Genomic DNA, 23,938 nt, shown 5'->3' with positions numbered 1-23,938 from the left:
TGTGGTTAATATCTTTCTAGTAGTTATAGAGCCACAAACTTAGTAAAAATATATAATTTAAGATGATGAAAAAAATTAAAGTGGTTTCATAACTCAGAAATACCAATAGTGCTATTTATAAACTAGGGTACTTGTGCCCAGTCCACGAAACACGTTAACATGGCAACTTTCATACAGTTGGCTAAATTCTCATGAAACTTGGTAAACCTGGTAAATCTTCACAGATTGATATGCTGAAAGAATTTAACTTGATCCCCGAACCTTGAAATACCCTTTTGCTATTTTTAGACCAGGGTACTTGTGCCTAATCCTCAGAAGACGTTATAATGGGAACTTTCATACGGTTAACTAAATGCTCATAAAAACTTGATGAACTTACACAATTTGATATTGTCAAAATTTGCCCAATATTGATAAGAAATTTTATGGTGTGTATGGGGGAGGCAGAGGGTGTTTTGGCTATTCTTAATCGTCAGAGTCAAACTTGTCGTTATCTGAGATGCAAATTCTCTAACGTGACCCTCTTAAACAATTACCACGCGGAGATCAGTTGTCAAATTATGTATTTTTACTTAAGATTTTTCAGTCACAATGTTAATAAAGAGCTTATAATAAGTGAAACGGAATAGGCAGAGAAGATTTTTACCGCAGTTGCTTATAATGCCATTCCAAAAGATTCGGCCTTTTTCAATTCAAGCACAAATATCAGGCTGTATGTCAATTAATGCTGTGCAGATTAATGACAGGTGATTTTGTTTTAGATGTAACTGCCATGAGTATTCCAGCTCCGGTCCCTGCGATGATTAATTCTACTGCCATTTCTGTCACGCTGCCTTCAGCTCCTTTTCTACCTCCCTTGGATTCTTGGACTTATATAACCAATCATGAAGTTCGCTACTACAAAGTTGGAGACGAAAGCAATGTTCACACAATCACAGTAACTGGAAATCTGCCACAAACAGTGATTGCATCAGTGCTTGGCAAATACACTGATTACCAGTTTTTTGTTCATTACTTTGGGAAAATTGGCAGCGCTGATCACAATATCATATCGCCAGGTGCAATACAGAAAACAGATGAAGATGGTGAGCCTAGTATTCAAAATAATGCTTTTTGCAGGAAAACGGCATTTTTGCAGTTTTGGCCTTAATATTTGTTTAATTCTTTAAAAGCATTGATCAACAGCTAGCTTAAGTTGCTATATGATATGCAAGAGACAGAGAAACAGAGAGATCAATCCATCGTTTAAGAGAACAAGATGACATGACTATAGTTGCTTTTTTAAATGAAATAAAAGCTTGAGGAATTTTTATTTTTCTGAGATTAATAAAGCGCTAAGATCGGCATATTGTCAATAAACAAGTAACCTTTTAATCGAGCAACTGTTTGAAAAAGCAAGCAAATGTTTTCTTATCCATCCCTTACTTGCAAATTGTATCTATAAAATTTCAATTCAATTTGCATTTTTATTCTATTTCGATTTCAGTTCCTGATGTAGCTCCACCAAATCTTGCTGCAGTAAAACAGTCATCTACATCAATTCGGGTGACATGGCGGACATTTTCAGATTTGACTCTTTGGAATGGAATCGGCGTTGGCTTTGAGATTCAATATAAGATAAAAACAGGTACCTCGAGTCCTTGGCTGTCTATAATAATAGGCTCGGTGGGAGATCGCGGGTCTACAGTGACTGAATTAAAGAAATACACCATATACGAATTTAAGGTGGCAGGAAGAACTTCGAAAGGAAGTGGCGTTTTCAGTGCACCAGTTGAAGAACGAACAATGGAAGATGGTTAGTTAAAAAAATGAATATATAATTATATATTTTTTTATAAACAATAAAGGCAATTTATACCAAGATTTTGCCAGAATCATTGCCGCTCTTAGGTTTGAATAGCACATTTAACATTATAGATTTTCTCATTGCGATTTTCTGGAAGAGGCAATTGACGGAAAAGGCCTAGTTTTTAACATATTTTCTATGGATCCATCAAAACACCCCGTCTTTTGTTTGCACAATATGGGCAAACTTCTTGCCAAACCCGATGTCATGGAAAACCATGATGTGTAGTGTAATTTCTAGTTCAATGTGTGACAAATCCTAAGCAAATAACTTTTCCAAAATTGGAAGAGACCCCAAAGTTTCATTTGAATGTGCATCCCTAGCGTCCCCGTTTACAAGCGATAAACACAGCGGTTTTGTGCTAACAAAATAACATAGGAGCCTCTTGCACCAAATATTGCAAAAAACAATAGCAAAAGTAGAAATTTAACAATTTTGGAATCAACAAAGGGGGCTCTGAACCACTGAGTCCCCCCCCCTCCCCACTAGCTCTACACCCGTGGAAAAACAACTATATTTCTGAATGTTACAAGTAGCTTTTGCTATATTTCTAGATAGAAAATTAACTGCTGCTTCTTTTTATAGCAAGGCCATATGCTGCATCTAATCTGTTTACATTTCAGTACCTTCCGCTGCCCCAGCAAGCATAATAGCAAGAAATACAAGCTCTTCTAGTATTGAGGTGACATGGGACGATGTACCATCAGATCATCAGAATGGGATCATAAGCGGATATAAAGTATATATCAAAAAGGCGATAGGCGACCACCCGTGGACTAGTTATGAGGTAACTGGAAAGTCATTCACAAAATCTGATCTCGATTTGTGGACATTTTATGATGTCAAAGTTTCTGCAAAGACTTCAGTTGGAGAGGGAACCATAAGCGATGCTACAAGGGTCAGAACCGACGAAGATAGTGAGTAAATATAGTGAAATTCAGTTATTTTGTTTCATCTTGAATCCATTGAATCCATGACTTCTGCAGTCCCTGCCACTTTCATAATAAAGTTAACAATATCAACAATATCCATTTTAAAGACAGACTATCTTTATGGATGACGATGGTTTTATGGCCTTAATCATCAAGCAGCAATGAAATAATGATACACAGAAATGATTAAAGTGATAAATTTGCACAACACCATTTATGGGATTAACGTAAGCGTGCTATTAAAGACGAAGCAGATTTGATGAAACATTGCTATAAAAATGTAACGAAACTCTCCCATACTGATTTTTTTTCAAGTAAAGAAAGAACACAAATGCGAATGGTTATTACTAGCAGACTTCACGATTGTTGGAAACTTCCTAGAGTTCATTTCGAGCTTCTAGCTTCAATTTTCCAGTTGTGTTCGCAAAATATCTTCAATACATATCTTAATATTTCGTAAATATGTATCATATTGTTCTGGGAAGATGAAAAATATTAACTGAGTGTAAAGAATAAATCTTTTTAAGAGTTGACACTAGATTTGAAAATCATTTTCTTCAACTAGATTCATTTTATCCATCAAATAGTAAGTTTTATATTGTTGTAAAATTGAAGTTAACTTTTCTATGTGTTATTAAATGTTCTGAAGTATTTTTAAAAATTTTTATCCACCGAGTACTTTTGATTTATTAGTGAACGTTTGCAATTTACAATAGTAATCTGTCTTTTTTGATTATTTACAAAACATACAAGCACATGGCTGCTAGGTTAATAACTAAACATTGCAAATAGGGCCTGGTGGACCACCTTCAAATACAGTTGCTACGCCGATTTCACCTAATTCAATTGAAATTACCTGGTCTGATATTGATCCTACAAAAACATATGGAGTCATAACTGCCTATGTCGTCAAGTACAAACGGAGCGACCGGGATGAAGCAAAAAGAAATATGACCGTTGATGAAAAAAGAGCTCTTGTTGCAATGCTAGAAGGATACGTCGAATACGAATTGGAGGTCGCTGGCGTGACAAAGAAAGGCGTCGGAGTATTTTCTAGTAAAGTAACAGCTAAAACTCTCCAAAAAGGTAAGTAACTATGACATTTTTTTCGTGAAAATGTCTGACGATAACAAAATGCAGACATTCCTGTCAATAATAACAGTTGTCAATTTGATTTTATATATTAGTTGAAATGGAAAGTGACATGTGATTTGCATGCAAGTGAATTTTTGACTGTATCTTTCCAAAATGATTAAGTTCTTCTGTTTCAATGTGTTTCTGATGACGGATGTCTCTCGATTTCTTCTCAGTTATAAAATGTCTTATAAAATTTTATGTAACCTGGTTTTTAAGGCAGTTTTCTATGATTTTATCAAAAGATTTTTAAGATTTGCTGTATCTAAAAGGATTTGAAATTCTACTACATGAAATTCTTCTACCTTCAAAGAAAAATATAAGAGTAACTTTTTAAGTATTTTACTTATTACCCAGTTATTTTGGCATTTAAAACAGTTTCCATTTCGTCGACACGGCAACTTCACTCGCATGTTTATCGATTAGATAGTTTTTACTGGCTCATTCACACCTAGATCTAAGAAAGATGAATTTTATATAAAGTGAAGATGATTTGAACAAAATAAATAAAAACCCTATCATTTTTGCGATTTTACTGAATATTATATAAATAGTAAAGTTACTTTATAAATTCAATGAAATAAAATTCTATAATTCTCTATTGTTCAAGAAAGATAAGGTTCAAGATAAGCAATTCAGTTCTAAACATATTTCTTTGCAATGATTTTGAAATTTAAAGCCAAAACGATTTGATGCTGAAGTGTCTTATTTAACATGGCTATATCTCAGCAATCATTTGATAGATTATTTATCATTTAAGATTATAGAATGACTTTTTTCTTTTATTTGATCCTAATATAAAATCTAAAGATAAATTTGTAAAACAACATTTTCACCTATTCATTTATCAATAGGAATAAACTTGTATTTGGAATACTTTTAAAGTATCGAATACCCCTAAGGTGATATTTTTTTTGTTCCTTCAAGCTATAAATCAATGAGTGAAAACAACTTTTAACTGACTTTTTTAGTTTTATTTTCATTTCTAGCGAGCGGCATAAATTGTATTTTTTCTTTGAAGAATGTCTCGTTAAACTTTTTGTAATATTTTGCAAGAAACTCCGATCGAATTTTGCCATTTACTTTGTAGCTCCCGATGCAGCTCCTGTTAACCTAATAGGGCACTACAAAAACTCTACTGCCATCAGTGCTTCATGGGGTTTGATTCCTAAAGAGATGCGTAACGGAATAATTACTGGCTACATCGTGCTATATAGAAAGAAATCAAGCTCCGAGAATTGGAAGCGGGAAGGCTTCGGACCCTCAACAAGGACATTGCTCGTTGGAAATCTTCATTTTTACACAATTTATGAGTTTAAGGTGGCTGGAAAAACATCAGGAGGCGAAGGACCTTTTAGCAATTCCGTAGATATTCGCACAGATGCGGATGGTAAGAAGAGGGCTCGAACTCACTTAAAAGTTGTTTAGATATTATTCCTAAAGTTTATTGCATAATAACTCTAACACCCAAGTTTTAGAAATTGAACAAGTGTCTGATAGATTACGTTTCCTAAAAGATAAGACATCCAATTTAACCCAAGCCTTGGTTATAAAATTTTCAAAACATTTTCATACGACAAGCAACGATCCATCTTTGAAATACAGGTCTCTTATTGAAAGAGAGGCAGCTTTTGCAAGACACTTTTGTTTTGTCTAGAAAAAAACACTTCTTGAACATCGGTTTTACGTGTCTTATCGACTTTATTTTATCAAGCCGTTCTGTGATGAAATCATAAGTCTGATATTCTATTCATTTCTGCCTGCATTTATTTCTAACAATTTTCTTTTTCAATTACAATAACTTAGAAGAAAACTGTTTTATCCTCTCAAAGACAAAGTAGAACTTTGTGTAAAGAAGTGACAGCTCTTCAAAATTTATTTGTCGTCTATAATAACCCTCTCACAGTGTTATCTTGATAATAATTCAATTAATTAAGAATATTTTTGTTTCTACAGTTATTTTTGGATATTTTATTATGTATATCATTAGAAATTAATAGTATATATTTAGAAAAGCAATAATTGATGCATCTTTTTTACTTTCAGGACCTTCAAAGCCACCTCAGAATCTAACTGGGCACTTTTTGGACCACAGATCAATCGAGATTAATTGGCAAAGAGTGCCAAAAGATTTTCGGCATGGAGTTATATTAGGATACAAACTGTATTACCAAGACATTTCTATATCTGGCCAGCCATGGAAACACGTGGTTATAAATAATACTGTAAACGGCAGTTACATTTCCAATGCTACACTTACCGACCTGAAAATATATACTCCATATTCCTTTAAGATACTGGCTTACACCTACAGATCTGACGGGGTTTTCGGTCCAAATATCACAGTTTGGACAGACGAATACGGTGAGAATGATAGATTTTTTATCGCGATGTTTTATTGCTAGATGTTTTATGTTGACCATTTTGCTAGCCATGCAGGTATTGAATTTAATTGGGATGCTGTCTTTTATTTATTAGTTCCTGATGAGGCTCCAAAGAACATCACTGGACAAAATGCAACATCTACTGAAGTAATCTTGAAATGGGCTGCAATGGAAGAAGCAGATAGCCATGTAAATGGAAAGGTATCTCGATGTCATTTCCATCAAATCTCTTCTCAGTAATCATGACTGTCTGAATTTTTTTCAATTTTTAGCAAAAATACTTTAAATATAAGCATAATCGTGTTTAAATTAGTTGTTAAATCAAATTGTCTTAAAATAAGATACATCTCTAGGTGATTTTATGACATAAATTATGATAATTATTTTCTATTATGAATTTTAGGTTCATGGTTACATCTTGAAATATCGTGTTGTCGACTGCCACAAAGACCGGCCTACAGGTTGCGATGAAAATCAAGTCTTCAATATCACATCAAATGGCAGCCTGTCAAAAATAGTTATTCCAAACTTAAGGAAATTTACAAAGTACAGCTTCAGTATTCAAGTTTTTAACAGCAAAGGAAAAGGGAATTTCTCTCACTTCATAAATGTAACAACCGATGAGGATAGTAAGTATTTTAGCTTGTACAAGATTATTCTTAAAGAAAAACACGTGCTAGAATTCTTTCACAACTTTTCAAAATGATTTTATATAGTGCTTTTTCTTTCTTTACGGTTAACTCTGGTAAATTATCAATTTTTCAAAATATTACAGAACCAGACGCACCACCTACAATAGTGGAAACGTGGCCTTCAAACTTCGATGCTATCAAAGTATACTGGAGCCCTATACCTGAATCATTGAGAAATGGCATCATTCTTGGTTATAGAATATTTTACAAATCGATCGACACAGAGATGCGTCAGTACCACAGAGCACCAAGGGCCATCAATCCTCTTGCCGTTTATGGGGCAGAACCAGGTGAAAAGATGAAAGAAGTCAATGCAACTACATTTGAAACTGAAGTTGCTGAGCTGAAAAATTTTTCTTGGTATCAAGTGAGAATTGGTGCTTTTACATCAAAAGGTCTTGGCTCAACAATCACTATTAATGGAACAACCAAGCAAAATAGTAGGTTTTCTGCAAACTTGCTTTCACTGTTTTTATTTATCGGAGTCACTTCTGAGCTAACAGATAAACCAACAGTTCCCCAGTTCCTTAGATGCCTTAACATGTTCTGACAAATCCTTAAAACCATACTACCTTTTTGGTAAAAGTGAATGAAAGCAGTAAAAAAATCAATGAAGTTATATTTCTGATAACAAGTCATGCCATTTTCACAGCAAGAAATCTTGGTAACAATTGTGTCTAATTTATTGCAGTTTACGTATAAATGAAAAAATAGTAATATTTTTACTTTAATGGACGTGTAACATGCTTAAGCTTGCTTTGATAAACATTTAAAAGGGGAAGTAGATAAATGCCCAATTATCTTTTCAAGGCTTGAACCTTAAAGTGTCACGTTTTTCATATTCAAGATTTCATGATAACTTTATCTACAATTAGTTCCTTGATAATTGATAACATTTATGAACTTTTTGGGCCCCAAGCTGTTGCAAACGTTCTAAGATCAGTCCTATGGACTAAAACAGGGTTAAACAAGGTAGATATTGTCTAACCAAAAAAGTAACCGCAAAAAAACATAGCAATAGGCAAAACAGAACTTTTTTAAGTTCATTGAAGAGTTTTAATAAACCTTCAGTAAACAATACCCTTTCGATAACTGGCATCAAAATTTAAGGGTAAATTGTTGTCGCATTTTTTCTCTCTGTTATAATTTCTCCCTTGTTTTTGAACTTCCATTTTCAAGAAAACATAATTAGAAAAACTGTTCAAAGTAAGAATCTGTCCCAAACGTTAATGCACGTCGGCACACCGTAAAAAGAGCTTTTATCTGTAAAAACCTTTTTAAATTTTTTATATATTTGAAAATTTACAGCGCCAACGGAAGCTCCAGAACTCAAGGTGATAGACATGTTTGACTTTCATGAGATTCTTCTCAACTGGAAACCAATAAGTCAATCATCAGCTCATGGCGAGGTACTTGGTTACAGAATTGAATATTGGATGATTGAATTACATGAGGTATTAGTACCAAAGACATCTGTGTATAATATTGACGTAATGGAGCCTAACAGAACTGCTGTTATTGGAAAACTTCAGCCGTTTGCTCGATATATGATTAGAATTCTGGCATTTACAGAAGCTGGATTTGGGGTATGGTCAAAAGAGCAGCATGGAGGTGTGTTGAATTTAACCTACACTTACATTAAAAAAAGTACCACCCGCTGCAAAATGGCAGTATAGCTTCCAGAAAATCTTTAAGTATCTAAAATTGAAATAGCTTTAGCAAGTTATGTAAAATGTTAAGATGGCTTTTTTGGTCGAGAATAGAAACAAATTCATCCAGGTATTGATAGTAGTCGAAAATCGCGCTTTGATGATAAGAGTACCTGTGAATTATTTGCAATGATAAAATTCTTCTTTACACAAACTCAGAAATGCTTATTATGTGCTCTGGTGTCTAAAACTGTCAATCGTTCTCACTTCTATTCAAGAATAGGCTAAATATCGGGCCCGGAAACTTTCAGTGCTGCAACGGGCCAGATGTGCAGAAGCCACTTCGTTCGTGATATGTGGCAAGTAAATTCAATCGATGGAATGTGTCACAAATCGTCAAGTGTATCTTTTGCAAAGCTGTTCAAAGACCATAGAAAATGTGAATTGTTTTGCTACGCGTTGCTTAGCGTTAGAAAAGCCCAAAATTTATGCGATAAACAATGACACTCGATTGTCTCAATGGTAGTAAAAGATTCGTTATAGAAAACAGTCGAAAATTTTTATTTATCCAGCAACTTCAAAGCGAATTATGAACATCTTCATTCCCCAACACTTAGACGTTAATTTTCAATTGTTTTTTCTTACTCTGTTGTGTAGCAGCTAACAAAACAGTTATTAACAGAACTATTAAATATAAAAGTTATATATTAAAAGTAGGAAGTTGTAAAATGGTTTGAAAGCTTTGAGACTGTCTGATAAAAAGTCAACATTTTTCATTTTTCAAAATTTTATTAGTAGTTTTAAGACTGGTTTGAATGATTTTTAACTATAAACTGGCCCTAACGACTTTACAAAAGTGATTCAAATTTTAATGACCATGTTGTTTACAACGATATTGCCATTACCTCTTCATCGAACTGGTGCTGTACTTTTCAAACAAAAAATGGGATAGCTTTCATTGAAAATTACTGTTCACTGGTCTGTCATAAAGTGTTCGATAGGCAGAGCTGTATAAGCTCTTTGCCTTAAGGAAATGGATCAGGTAGAAATTTGTGTCATTATAAGCCAGTATAGCTAAAAATCTTACATAAAACTTTTTTGTGATTGCTGGCTGTTACTCATCAATACAAGCTAAATACAACAATATTTCTTCATATAGCTACTACAAACCTTGTAAGAGGATAAAGTTCAAAAATGTAATGATATATGTATTTTTCAATCTTTTTGCTAGTGATATCAATGACTATTGGCAGTTAATCAACTTCATTTCTCTGCGATTTCTAGATACTTGCAGATGCTCGAGGAATGTATCTTCTGCCAGAATTTCGTTACCGCCACTAGCTCATGCATCAAATCTTGAAATTCTACCAAAAATTATCGATGAAGCAATAACCTCATGTTGCGGAAACTGCACTGGAAAGCATGGCATAACTTACGTTGACTGGCATCGAGATGCATCAAATAATAATTCAATTAAATATAGCCGAGAAGAGGCAATAAAAGCAATCACGGCAGGAACAAATTTGGCACTTCCTATATTCAAGGATGTTTATGAAATGGAAGGAGATATCTCAAAGAGCGAATACATCTACGTCCCACTTGTGCCTTCTAATTATCTTGCATTTTTCATTAAATCACCTTCAAAAAAAGAGCTTGGAAATTCAGCTTCCAAAATTGTCGTTCGATCGATTTTTGACCAGCTCCCTATTATTGGTTTTGCGACTGTTGTCACAGCTCTGGCGGGAATATTGCTCTGGGCCATTGTAAGTAAATTCATTAATATATCTATATGATTCAATCAGCTGCACTAACTAACTAACTAAATAACTAACTAACTAACTAACTAACTAACTAACTAACTAACTAACTAACTAACTAACTAACTAACTAACTAACTAACTAACTAACTAACTAACTAACTAACTAACTAACTAAATAACTAACTAACTAACTAACTAACTAACTAACTAACTAACTAACTAACTAACCAACTAACTAACTAACTAACTAACTTACTAACTAACTAAATAACTAACTAACTAACTAACTAACTAACTAACTAACTAACTATCTAATTAAACTGATTAACCTTCTTTCATTCGCCAGTGCCGTTCTAATGTTGGAATATTTTTTAACTAACTTTAGCAGAAAATTTCTGAAAACTATATCTTGCTTCAAGATAGGTGGCCTATAAACATTAAAAGAAATCAGACAGCTTGCTTCATGCTTTCATTCTATTATTTTCATATTTCAAGGAATCGAATAGTAACAGAGAATCATTCTCAGATCGTTTCATCAGAGGCGCTGGGAGTGGTGCTTGGCTTGCGTATATAACGATGACAACTGTCGGGTAAGGGAAACAAATACAACTGACGTAATAACTTCTTGGCACGCCGATGTTTGCTTTTCCTGTGTGTTTAAGTACTCTCTGCTTTTAAAATATTTAAGATTTTAAACTCTTCTTACTTTATGTTTAAATTTTTTTTTAGAAATGTTTGGTATATAAGGTATATTTTAACAGAGGTCACGGAATGACATGAAAAAACTGAGAACTAGGTTTAAACTTCCTTTAGTTCAAAAGTGTTTTTTATGAGAATCATGCTTTTATTTTTTTATGTAAGACCAAATATATTAACAATCTTTTGGTGGTACAAAACTTGAAAATGGCTTTGAAAAAAGCAAACATTTAGTAAACGAAAGCTTTTCGTCTGACATTCTTCAGAGTTCAAAACGTCTGAACATAGACCGAAAATTCTACGCTAGGAAATATATATACCCAGTTGTGGATCGAAATAGGCCGATCACTAATTTTCAAATGAGGATTTGTAAAATTTCGCCTCGCCATTCGTTATGACATGAGTATTACAGAAAACTATAATGATATTTTTGACTCTTTTTCGTGTCCTTGGTGAGATTTTTCTAAACAAAATCCTATCTTCGATCTTCTGAAATTTTGTTTTATAAAAGCTATTTCATAATTAGTTAAATCTGGCATATCCAGTTTTTTACTTACAAACGTGAATGATTTTGTGAAAACATTCTATTTGTTGCAAAATTTTGACTGATGACATCCTTCCAAAAGGGTATAGATATCTTAATGGCGGTGTTATATTGAAAAAAATGATATGAATTAGACTTTGAATTTTCAACTAATATCAAAGGAAGTACGTACATTACTTTTGGTTATTACCCCATGCTCTTTCTTTCATATATCGATTGTTGAAATGATGATTCATTTTCAACTGATTGCCTTTTCAGGTATGGTGACCTCGTGCCTGTGACGAAAATTGGACGTACCTTCACGGTAATGTGGATGTTAATTGGGCTTGTTATAACTTCTATGGTTGTTGGAAACCTATCTAGCATCCTCACCATCGATTTTGCAATTGGAAAGCCAAGCATCGAGTCATCTGGAAGGGTATGGAAATTTTTTTTCTATCATGAGAATGATAAACGAATAGCGAAAACCAAATGCCAGTTTTATTTCAAGTTTTATTTTGCTCGTAAATAATGTAAACAAAAGTGAAAACAAAAGTCAAAATTTTCATTGTGATCCTATAGCAAAAATCTGTACATAATACTTACCATTGTGCAAATCCAGTTAGATTTATAAAGAAAATTATTGTCATGGCACCAGCAAAAACATTTTTGAATATGGGTAAATACGTTTTGACCTGGCTGGTACATTGTATAGCCAAAACCAATATGCCAGGAATCTTAAGTCTCTTCTTTATAACCAAATTTGTAAAAGATATCATCTTCTATCATATTTGGCAGTATTGAATAGCCATTAGATCAATCCATCAAAAAACTGTTTTTTAAAAGGTAGAAATAACATTGAAAACTCCTTCTATTGAGTCCATGGAAATTTATTGGACAAATTGAGTTAAATGAGAAAGGATTATATAAAAACTTTTGTAGATTATCCTCTTTTTTTTAGGTTTTAACTTCTGAAGAGTTCCTGATGCTCACAGCACGCTTTTATGGAAGTAAAATCAGTTTAGGTTGGTTTGTATATATATATTTTAGGCACTGAATCACGCGCTTTACACTTTAGCAAGAATTAGTTTACACTTTGAGTTAAACAGAAAAAGAAAAGCCACTGAATCATTTTCATCTTACCAGATTCTTTTCAGGTATTTCCTGCTCACGAAAGGCGGATTTTAAAACGTAATGGAATAATTAAAAAACTAGTCTAGGTGTGTCACAATATATCTACGATGGGCTGACTAGCAGACAGAAATATGTGTATAGAAGAATAAAGGTACTTTCGGACTAAAAACATTCAAACTAAAAACGATTTGCTAGAAAGAGCAAAATAAACGAAAATAGGTACATCTTATGCAACACACATTTCCTTAGAATACTTAAACTGAATCATATCTTAATTAGCAAAGTATCCAGTGTTATGCTAACATTTAGAGTTCTATTAGAGATAAGCAATAGATATCTGTCTGCAAAATATTTTCACTATAATTGAAAAAATTCAAACACCAGTTAAGCGTCATAAAAATATTGGTTCTTATTGTTTATATTCCAATCCAACTATTTCATAAATACCAGTTTATTGCAATTGACAGTTGGAAATGAATATAATGTTTTTGGTTGATACAGTAGCAAAGCACGTTAATTCAGCTATTTGGCAAACTAATATTGGTTTTTATTTTATTTGGAATTATGCTTTTTTTACTGTCCTGGCAAGGTGGGTGTTAGAGGTACAGAACAAGAGCATTGTAACAAGAGGATCCTGCTAATTTTCATGCTTGATGGTAAACCTGTTCATTCAACGATTTCAGAAGCAATGATAAAATAGATATTTTTTATGTCAGAGATATCAGTCCCAATGAAAGGCATTGTTTTTTCTTTCCTTCTGGGTCTGCCTTCTTGCTTTTGTGTTCTCTTAATAAGTAAAATCTTTGCAATTCATATAAACGATAGCTATCAGTTCTTTTTTAAAAGTAATAGGTGTTTGTTTATCTGATGCATGCAACAGTGCAAGAGTTCAGGCTAATTGAACGTAACTTCAGGTCTTCTATCAACGATTTTCTTTTGTAACAGTATACTTCGTGGTTAGTTAATCAAAACGACGGTACTTAATGATATGAATTCAAGGTAGTCACTGACTGCTCAGAGCATCTAAAAGCTGAAAGAGCAGTTTTATAGCATTAGACCTACATCGAACTACATAGCTAACTGGTTAAAATTCAGTGTGAAAATTTCAGTTTCTCCCAATATTCAATTTGTGTTAGCATCAATGTAAGGGAATATCTTATGGTTTTTGATAAAAACGTTGACGAATTTGATAAAAAAAATTATGCTTTATGCAGAATTAGTGATGTAAGCTTTTACTTCTTTTCTGCAGTTTTATTCAATAATGAATTTGTATTTAATTCTACTATCTGTCTAGGAAATTTGTCTGATGGAAACTTTGTTCAGAAATCTCTTCTGAACGGAAGTTTCAGTAGAGTTGCTGTAGACATTCACAAAGCTAGTGCGATGAAAGATTACTTAGACCATCCCAACATTGTATTAGAAAAGATAGAGGACGTGAAAGCATCCTATGGAGTTATCATTAGTGGTGAAACAAAAATTCTGAAACAGTGCATAAGTCGATATACAAGGGAAAGACAGCAAGAAATTCTGGAGAAGATAACAGCAAATCAACACCTATTTCAGGTAAAATTAAAGAAAATTTTTTGGAAAGACTTTAAAGAAATTTAAAACCTTCCCAAACATTTAACATATCAATAATGTAATTAAATGTCGCTTTATGAATTAAACAATTTTCTCTGCATAACTTTGCCTCTATGACTACGGATATAAATAATAATGTGATTTAATGGCGGTTTTGAATTCCAAGTTTTATTTATCATCATTTTTGCCCCTAATGATCAGCTTGAAAGCATCCATGCATGCATCCAAAGCTGCTAAAGCCTCTTTCCGGTTCAGTTTTTAATCATCTACTGTAGGGTGTTTGAGCCCTTAAACAAATCAAAACAGCCAGTAACTTAGAAACAGAGTCAGATAGTTAGTACAATGTTGGGAACAAACGACAGCAAAAATATAGAAAATCACAGTCACTTAAAACCATTCAATGCAGAGCTCCACTAGACCTTTCTTGCATGCGCATTGCAGTCATATGCTATGAAAGATCTTTTAAGCTCCAATGGGTGCATGTTCTGCGCGTATGAAAACAACGTAAGCAAAGTGACCTAAATGTAAATCTGCTTTTATGGTAGCAGGGAGAAGATAAATGAAACAGTTAAGGCTAGTCACTGAACTTTAAAAGAAAACTTCTTTTTCAAAAGGTTCAGCTTTTTTATAAGCAAGCCTATAAGGGTGAATTAAAATCGATTAAATATGGTATTGTATGTTCATCTAAACAAAAATGATTATAAAAAAAAGCTTTTGATAGAAATTAGAAAAATTTAGATTATGAATAATGTGTACTCAAATATATTTTTGGCTAAGGTTTAGTTTTAAGTGGAAAGAGTAATTTGTTTACTTATATTGATGCAGATAGCGGGAGTGTTGGATTCAAATCTCATAAACCACATGACGTCATCACATTCTGATATAATGGAAAATCTGACTAGATATAGCGGAATCTTGCTAGTAGCACTGACAGTACTCGGTACAATTTATGAACTGAGAAGATTTATCAAAGGTACTAGATTTTTCTGTTATTTACAGCAGCTTTTAATGGAGAAAAGGCATGGAAAAATCATATGTTATAACTGCTTTATGTTGCAAATAAATTTTGTTAGCCTAGTTATACTTTTGGTATTTAAGCTGATGAGTTGGTTGTAGGTCTAATAAATTTCTTGTTGCAAAAGACCTAACCATTTCTAAATGAGAAAATGTAAGATTCATGCGCTTTGTACAAAGTTCTCTTCAATTTTATCTCTTTTCTGCGAGTCATAGTCAAGTCCTGATCTCCTGTTTCTTCTTGGACACTAAACATGAAGTTTTTGATAAATTTGTTTTCCAAGCACATTTTCTAACCGAATTTGTATTACCTATTAGAAATGATAGCTGGAGTCATTTCAAGCCAAAATCGTGAAAAACTTTTATTGTTTTTTTACGGGCTTCAAAGAGATTTTCCATTCACTAGGTCGGGCTAAGATTGATACTGATAGTGCCAAGCTGGAACAAATGGCCAATAAGTTGGGACAAGATATTGCAAGGATGGAGGATGCGTTGAACATAACGTTCACTGAGTTAAATCAGAAGCACATACAAGAAATTCTAAAGCTCACTCGTATGGAACATGGCTTGCAAGCGGCGTTAGTGGCAAAGTACCCTGAATTACACATGTTTGATCCAGATTTGCCTTTTGACCCAAAGAGCAAAAACAAAGCACTATATGCTCCTCGCAATGATGAAGATGAAGAAAGTACAGTAAATGCTTCTGATGAAGATGACGAGCAAGACATGCCAATAGATTATAAAATGGAATCTTACTTCTAACATTTCACTGTTGTATATCTTAACTATGAAAGATTCAACAGTCCTTACTTCAATTTTTTTTTCTAAATAGCCATTGTCCGTGCGTCTTCATTACAAAGGGGACGATCAGAAACTTGAGACATTGACTTTGCATCAAATTTTAAGTTAAAATGCCAATGTTTGGATGGTTGTTATAAAGTAAACCGACTGCGAGTTTGTGCAGTACAAAATCCACAGGAAATATAATGAATATAACGAGTGCTACTCAAATCGTTATTTTGATTTCAATTCTCTGAAAACCATGCAATTCTAAGAATAGGCAGAATATTTTGCGCATCAAATTGAAAATCCAGAGATCGCTTTTGTAAGCTTTTAAATTTAATCGCTTACATTGTGTAGTTTTCTAACAACTTTGCATTTCGTAGCAGAATGCAAAAATACGGATAACAATTATAATTTAATGTTATCTTAATCCGTAATATCTGATAATTGTGATATATGATTTAATTGCTAGATATTTGCAATTTAAAGACTTGAGCCTCTTTGTTTCAATTTGCAATGTTTATAGATAACCATTAAATTTAGATTCTATTCTATTGTGTTTCGCAATGTTAAACTGCTCATACTTAATTTTTTAAACTAAACTGCATAGAAAAATGGATGCGATATACTAGATTCATATATTTTGCAGCATTTCTATAAGTGGACGAAATGAAACTGACCCAAACTTCAAACTGAGATGGGTCTAAAGACAGGCTTTTGGCATAACTTTCGTTTTAGAGATTGAGAGGCGTGTATTTAGTTTCAAAATTTTTCAAAAGATCAATCTACGCTATTGATGTTTTCAAAAGATCAATCTACACTATTGATGTAAAGAATAGGACGCTTCTAAGTCGCTTAGATCCGTCCAATATGAAACCATCTGCGGCTACTTAGAAAGTCCTGTTCAAAATAGAGTGTACAGGCCTGTCTATACGATTCGAGCACTTTACGACCAACGGGTAAACAGTAGTTTTTCATTATAAGATAAACCTATATGGAGCCTTATAGAGTCTCACAGGATATTTTCAGAAAATCAAACGGTATAGAGTAGTTAGAAAGTTTCCGCCAAGAATACGAAGGAATATTTAAGGACATAACAGTAAAGGCTAGAAAGGAATTGAAAGTGTAGCTTCTTGAACCAGCTACACTACAAAAGTGTACTAAGTGATTTAACCAACGTTTTCATTTCATTCGCACCAGATTTGTTAGCAGATTTATGGCCTATTCGTATCTAGTATAGGTTAACACAAAAGTCAATCTTTAAAATCATAGTCATCTGCGTGATGGTGTGCAAACAATTTCCAATTAAAGACCTGAACTTGAGTTGATACGAATGCTATGGGATGCTTTTAAGATAACCCTTTTAAAAACTGAGTGCATGTTCTTATATTTTTCTTATTTAATTCGGCAAATCGGGCCTTTAGCGAAAAGGTGGTTCGGTTAAAGAGTTGCTCGGACAAGTACTTGTACCCAGATTAATCGGTCCTTCTGTGTTCATATGAAAAGTGTGTATTAGACGAAAATACATTGAAGTGTATACAAAAGCTATTTGTTATTTTTCATTTACATTATGTCATAGGCATCATTATTAAAGCCCGCAAAGCTAGTAATCATTTCAGTGGGTCATAAATGAATAATATCATTAAAAATTCAATTATTCTTCTAAAAGTGACCCTGGTTTGAGAAAGACAGGCTTACAGGCTCAGCAGTATCAAGATGACCTGGCAAAGACAGCAAAACTTACCTGAGTGGATTCAGGATGGAATTCTTGGAAGCATTTCTGCTTAAGTTTAATTTGAGCCTGTGAAAAGATTTTACACAGTAGAGACAACATTGGGGAAGAGAAAAACATTCCCAAACTCATTTGGTGGACCCTCCTGATAATGGGAAATGCTTCCATTTTGTTGAAAAAAAATAGAAAGAAATGTTCAATCATTTGAATCTATGAGACAGCAAAGACACCAAACACCAATAACGATTTTTTATCAATTTTTGGCAATAATGAGTTTTTTCAAACTGTAGGTGTTCCAAATTCAAATTCTAAATGTTTATGTTATTTCTTATTCTCCAGCCACGCTTGAGAACATGTATGTAATGCCAAAGTTCTTTGGCGTACAACGGTGGTGTATTTCTTTGGCAAAATTGGGTGTACGTTCCTATGTGACAATAACACGATTGTTGGTACGTGAAACCGGAAAAGGCACATTCCCGTCGGAGTAAAATTCTGCTGTATTTTTATTATCTATTTATTTAAAGTAGGCTTATAAAGATAGTAACAGACTGAAAGCTAATTTAAGCCTACTACAAGGTAAAATTGTTTAAAAATAAAAAGATAAAAATACATATATATCTAACATAAGAAATAATTGAATATAAATACACATAAGCAGATTTTACAATGTGTTCACAGGATCTTTTTGGCATTTTCAATACAACGCATTTATCATTTCAAAAACCCAACCTGAGCCACGAAAGGTCTACACAGTCTACAATTGCATTCCTCTCCTTTCAAAAATTTTATGTTAACTACGTATCCCCGCAATGAGAGATTACTTTGGCGTGGCATGGAGTGGCATGGCACATCTCTTGAATTAAGGCCAGTAAGCGGTAGGAACTGGAAAAACCAGAAAAAATTGAGGCGTGAAAAAGCGAATTTTCAAGCATTGTGCGCCGGCACCACCTTTCATGACAAAATTTAGCTTAAAATTATTGATAACTTGAAAGAGAATCTGACATAAATTTAAATCAATTTGTTATATGAAGCACAATATTTCAGTGTATCCTAACTAACATTTTATAACGGGAAAATATCCGTAGGTCATCATTCTTTGTGAAGAATGGAATGGGATTAGAAAAATAAGAAAGGATCTTGCGGTTAATAAGACATTATTATCTGTCATTGAAATTTGGATAAAATGCGATTAGGTCAAATCTTTTTGGAATAAGGAAGAAATTGGAAAATATTCTGAGACCTTTTTAGCGTTATTAAAAAAAATTAGCTCCAGCAAAGATAACTCTTGATGAAAGTCTGAAAAAGACAAAAAAGAAAGTCAGAAGACCGCCATCTACGAAGAGAAAATTAATAGAAAAAGATTTATCACTGATCAACAAACAACTAAACATTGAATCAAATTCTGCTGAAAAGAACATTAAAAGTCCTGCAAGAGATAACAGCAAAAAGAGAGGACTGGAGACGAATTTTTAAACCCAGAATGGCGGAAAACCACTGACCATGTATTTTAGTAGTTTTTTGCGTTGTTTGAAGAATAAGAGAATGAGAGTTATGCAACATAGATATAGAAGGAGACTGCCAATACCAAAGTCGACATCACGTTTGCTTCAACATTTTAACTTGAACTTAATATTTCATTTCATCTTAACGGTTGGGTAATATTTGACAAAATTACTAACTTGATGGAAATGTTACTAATAAAGATACAGAAGTTCATTGCACTTTCAACTGATACCCACACTTAATCTTAATCCCTCTTGAATCTAGTGCCTTTTATTTTCTGTTTGAATACAGAAAAGATTGCCATCAAAATAGAATGAAAAAATATTTTCCGGGGTCTTGTTCAAAATGGAGAACTGTTATTGTTAATTTTCTATAGTTTTATCAAATTGCCAATGCCAATGTTTTCATAGACAACAGTTAGAAATTTCAACCATCGATTCAAGTCAAGAATGGCTGTTGAACAACCATGAAAATTTGCAGGATATCATCATAAAAAATACTAGAAAATAATACACGATAAAAACACGACGTAATCTTTCACTTGAGTTTTGCTACTTTCTTTGTCTTGACAACTCTTTCTTTTCTGTCGGGTGCCAATGCTGATCTGTGACTCAAAAGCTACCTGAAAACCGCTTCTTTTGCATTTCATAAGTTTGATGGAGGTCCATTTATACTTTATACTTTAACAAGATTGTCACTGCAAGAGCCGATCAACCTGGCGTACCAACAATATGCTTTGAAAAGAATATATACTAGTTGGAAAGGTGCTAGCAATACTTTTCTGGGGGGCTGAGCTCCCTAGAGTCAAGAACAACTTCCACAAAAGGGCTCTTTTCCCTTGCACACCCTTTCCCTAGAAATCACCTCTGTTTTGATTGTAGTTGAAAATTTCATTAATCCAATTTTACCAAAAAAAGATAGATTCTAACAAAAAATTGACCGGGGATATTGTACAGTCATCTATCAACATTGCCTGGTGAAATTATCAATCATAGAGGTAATGATCGGTATAATTTATAATGATGGGAAGTGACGTTACAAGAAGCCTGAAAAATTCTTAATCAGGAAAGTTTCGACTATCAAATTTTTTAAATCTAGTGATAATATTTGAAAGAGCATGCAAAATTGTGTAATAATTTGAAAAAAAGACAAATGTGATCTGAGCTATTGGCAAAAAATGAAGACTTGGCAAAAGTTGAAATGTTTTGTTTTTCAAGAAAGTTGCTTCTGAAGTTTTAATGGCAGGCCTTGAAAAAAGGTTTTTCTTCTTAGCAGCAAAATAAACAATTCAAGATTTCCTGTAAAGCTTCGACAAAGTTTCAAGCCACTGAAAGCGATATTTTAAATTGCTTGGTTTGTTTAAACATTTGTCCTAAAAATAAACTGCCATACTAAAAAAGAACTCATTGGTTGGTCCTCGATTCTTGATAATAGCTATTCGAACAGCAATAATTTGTTTTTACTTTATTAGACGATCAAGGAGAACGTGATTGAGCACCAAACTCATAGCTGTTTTCAAGGTTAAAGTTGGTAGATCTGAAAATCTATATAAAACAACTTTGAGTTAATTTCATATCAGTACTAGCAAACTAGATGCTTTTAAAGTATTGATGTATACTACAACTTGCTCTGGATTTCTGTTTGCTGCTCTTTTTCATCATCAAAGCTAGTAGTTCATAAAACATGTAAGAATACTATTTATCAAACAACATGTAAGAAATCATGCCCGGTAATTTTAGTAAAACAAACGCTGATAATACCAGATGATTGTATTGTGTGTTAGTAGTGCAGAACAAAACTTATACAGTATGTGTGTATATCATAGGAAAACAGTATTCTGTAGAAAAAGTGTAACATGAATTTAATGTTCATATCAAAATCAAGCAATGGAGATTTCACGCTAAACATTTCCTGGCAAACAGCAACAATTTCCTGCAATTTGTGCTTAAAAAAATTTCCTGACATATTCCAGCACTGTTTATTGGTAGGCAGTCGCTTAGCAGTTGGATTTTGCATTTTAAAGCACAACCACAAAGTAGGTCACAGGAGCCAGAGGGGCTAGAGGGGCCAGAGGGGCCAGAGGGGCCAGATGGGCCAGAGGGGCCAGAGGGGCCAGAGGGGCAAGAGGGGCAAGAGGGGCCAGAGGGGCAAGAGGTGCCAGAGGGGCCAGAGGGGCCAGAGGGGCCAGAGGGGCCAGAGGGGTCAGAGGGGCCAGAGGGGCCAGAGGGGCCAGAGGGGCCAGAGGGGCCAGAGGGGCCAGAGGGGCCAGAGGGGCCAGAGGGGCAAGAGGGGCAAGAGGGGCCAGAGGGGCCAGAGGGGCCAGAGGGGCCAGAGGGGCCAGAGGGGCCAGAGGGGCCAGAGGGGCCAGAGGGGCCAGAGGGGCCAGAGGGGCCAGAGGGGCCAGAGGGGCCAGAGAGGCCAGAGGGGCCATGGCTCCCCAGAGGGGCCATGACTCCACCTCACTTTTTTGCAAAGTAAGTAGTTTTAAAACTGCAATAAAAGCCTTGCCCTCAAATTCGTGGAGAAAAGCCTTGCTTCCCCCAAATAAGGGGAAAAGGCCTTGCCCCCTCAACTTTCAAATTCGTGGCAGGGTCCCTGTTGGTACAAATACCCAATTATATCTGCTAAAAAGGTGAGATGCAAGTCAAGCTTTGAAAACGCCCCCACAAGCTATAGTAAAACAGGGTGCTTGTCAGGGGCGAAGCCAAAACAATTTTTGGAGGGGTAAGGCAATGATTTTTGGCGACAAATAAGGCGCGTGTCTCACTATAAATACTGATCAAAATGTAAATGAGATCAAAATGTAAATACTCTTAATGCTGCTTTTATGCGCTTCTATTTCAAAGTCCAAACAGGGGGAAGTGTCCAGTAGATCCCTTAAAACTTTCCTTCAATGGGAGCTTTATCATTTGTAACCATTGGATATTTTTTCTTTTAACCTTTTGTTATTTGTAACATCAGATTTGTGAAAAAAACAAGCAAGTGAAAAAATGACCCCATGCTGCCTCTGCCATACTCATTTCCAATATATTTTAAGTCATGACAACAAGAAACAGTCATCACAATAAAATGATGTGCCCCAAAAACTTGATTTTCCCGGCCTATGATTATTCCCACCTCACCCCTGCTTTAGTGCCATATTTTGAAAGTTAAACTACTACAGAAATGTTAATACCTTATAAATGTTGCAAACAGTTACAGTTAAAGTACAGAAATTGCTTTTTCTGCCTGGCAAAAACCCTTAACAAAATATTGGAGGGGGGGGGGTACCGCACTTGTAACCATACCTCGCCATACCTCCACTGGGTAACGCACTATTACTATGCTTGTTATGAAATGGAAACTTTGTTTCAATGTCATTATTTTCAATCTAATCAGAGTTAATTTCACGAGGTGCTTCCCTAGTTTGATTTATTTCATTTGTCTGATGGCGAGGCGGAATAGGTAAATAACTAAAGCGCTGGACACTGACTGTAATATATATCAGATCTCAGATTGAACGCAACAAAATACCACGTTTCCTCTTCGCCCGATTCTTCGATTCTACCCTTACTTCACGAGGTTCTGGGTCTTAAAATGGACATTATAATGATAATAACTATAAAACACTACACCGACGTACTCAAAATGAAACCAATCTTTTAAATCTGCAATAAACAGGGAAGTCAATAAAAGCGCTCTGCCACAATGTCATGAAATGAAACAATGTAAATAGCAAACCGCAGACAATCCGGGAATTTTAGACCTTATCTTGTTGCCATTCTCTGAACTTAGCTAAGAATGGCTGTCGCGCGGGGGAGGGTCCTTGGCTAAATTATGGGTAGGGCCTACCGTGAGCACATATTAAGTGGCATCGTTTGCTGGACTAATTTTTAAGAAAAATGTAACCCTTTGCTAGAGCGATTTCCACAAAAAGATACCCTTTTCATAGTCTAAAAATGAAAAACGACACCAAACAATCTTTTTGATGGTAGAACATTGAAAAATGGCTTTGGAAAAAGCAAACATTTTGATTCATATTTACTATTAGTAATGGTCACTGTTCGTATTAGTATGACTTTAAACGTTTCCTTTTATCACAGCCATTATAAACACGATACCCCTGGACAGGTTCTTTTCCAAGCCTTCAACGGAAACCTAACAGACATCTCAAAATTTTTGTTTTGACAGAAATTGTGAATGTCTAAGGTCGATTTGGTTCGTTTACTAGCTTTATCATCAACAAAAGTAGGTTGTCAGAAGGAAACTCCTCTTTTCGAAGGCCGTTCCCTAGACTAATATTGTCAGCTTTGTTTCTTTTGGCTAGACACGATTGGCTTGAACACGATTGCAGAAAAATATACCCTTGGCTAGACAAGAAGTCCAAAGAAGTATACCCTTCCTCACGGCATATCCTCAGTCATCCTTACTAAGGAAGAATCCCCTCCCTCCTCAACCCCGGGCTGATGGTCTTCAGTAAAAAGCATCAAAGTTGGTATCTATCGCTGCTGGAATATTCATTTACTGGATCTTCAACTGGACTTTTTATACAATGAAATATTTAGATCTTACAAATTCTCCATGACTGACTCAAGA

The 23,938-nt window shown here is 34.5% G+C and overlaps 1 protein-coding gene across 5 annotated transcripts in view; it reads left to right on the top strand.

The window, feature by feature from the left end:
• Positions 1-18,123, top strand: part of LOC148959417 (protein sidekick-1-like) — a 75,305-nt gene extending 57,182 nt beyond the window's left edge. For 2 of the 5 annotated variants that reach the window (XM_089110388.1, XM_089110387.1), the window contains exons 7-23: positions 762-1,085; positions 1,487-1,795; positions 2,470-2,763; positions 3,571-3,864; positions 5,003-5,302; positions 5,959-6,276; positions 6,391-6,497; positions 6,700-6,925; positions 7,072-7,428; positions 8,297-8,599; positions 9,922-10,400; positions 10,893-10,987; positions 11,896-12,055; positions 12,578-12,641; positions 14,045-14,313; positions 15,157-15,304; positions 15,752-18,122. In XM_089110388.1, coding sequence (XP_088966514.1) covers positions 762-1,085; positions 1,487-1,795; positions 2,470-2,763; positions 3,571-3,864; positions 5,003-5,302; positions 5,959-6,276; positions 6,391-6,497; positions 6,700-6,925; positions 7,072-7,428; positions 8,297-8,599; positions 9,922-10,400; positions 10,893-10,987; positions 11,896-12,055; positions 12,578-12,641; positions 14,045-14,313; positions 15,157-15,304; positions 15,752-16,107 — 4,403 coding nt within the window. In that variant the 3' untranslated portion in view covers positions 16,108-18,122. Of the gene's footprint in view, positions 1-761; positions 1,086-1,486; positions 1,796-2,469; positions 2,764-3,570; positions 3,865-5,002; positions 5,303-5,958; positions 6,277-6,390; positions 6,498-6,699; positions 6,926-7,071; positions 7,429-8,296; positions 8,600-9,921; positions 10,401-10,892; positions 10,988-11,895; positions 12,056-12,577; positions 12,642-13,339; positions 14,024-14,044; positions 14,314-15,156; positions 15,305-15,751 lie in introns of those variants that run through there. The other 3 variants (XM_089110385.1, XM_089110390.1, XM_089110389.1) reach the window with 3 other exon arrangements.
• The last annotated feature ends 5,815 nt before the right edge of the window (positions 18,124-23,938 follow it).

This window comes from Rhopilema esculentum, chromosome 10 (genome assembly GCF_057945365.1).
Source record: "Rhopilema esculentum isolate cy_ngs chromosome 10, ASM5794536v1, whole genome shotgun sequence".
Taxonomy (NCBI): Eukaryota; Metazoa; Cnidaria; class Scyphozoa; order Rhizostomeae; family Rhizostomatidae; genus Rhopilema; species Rhopilema esculentum.
This window is presented reverse-complemented; position numbering and strand designations above follow the sequence as displayed.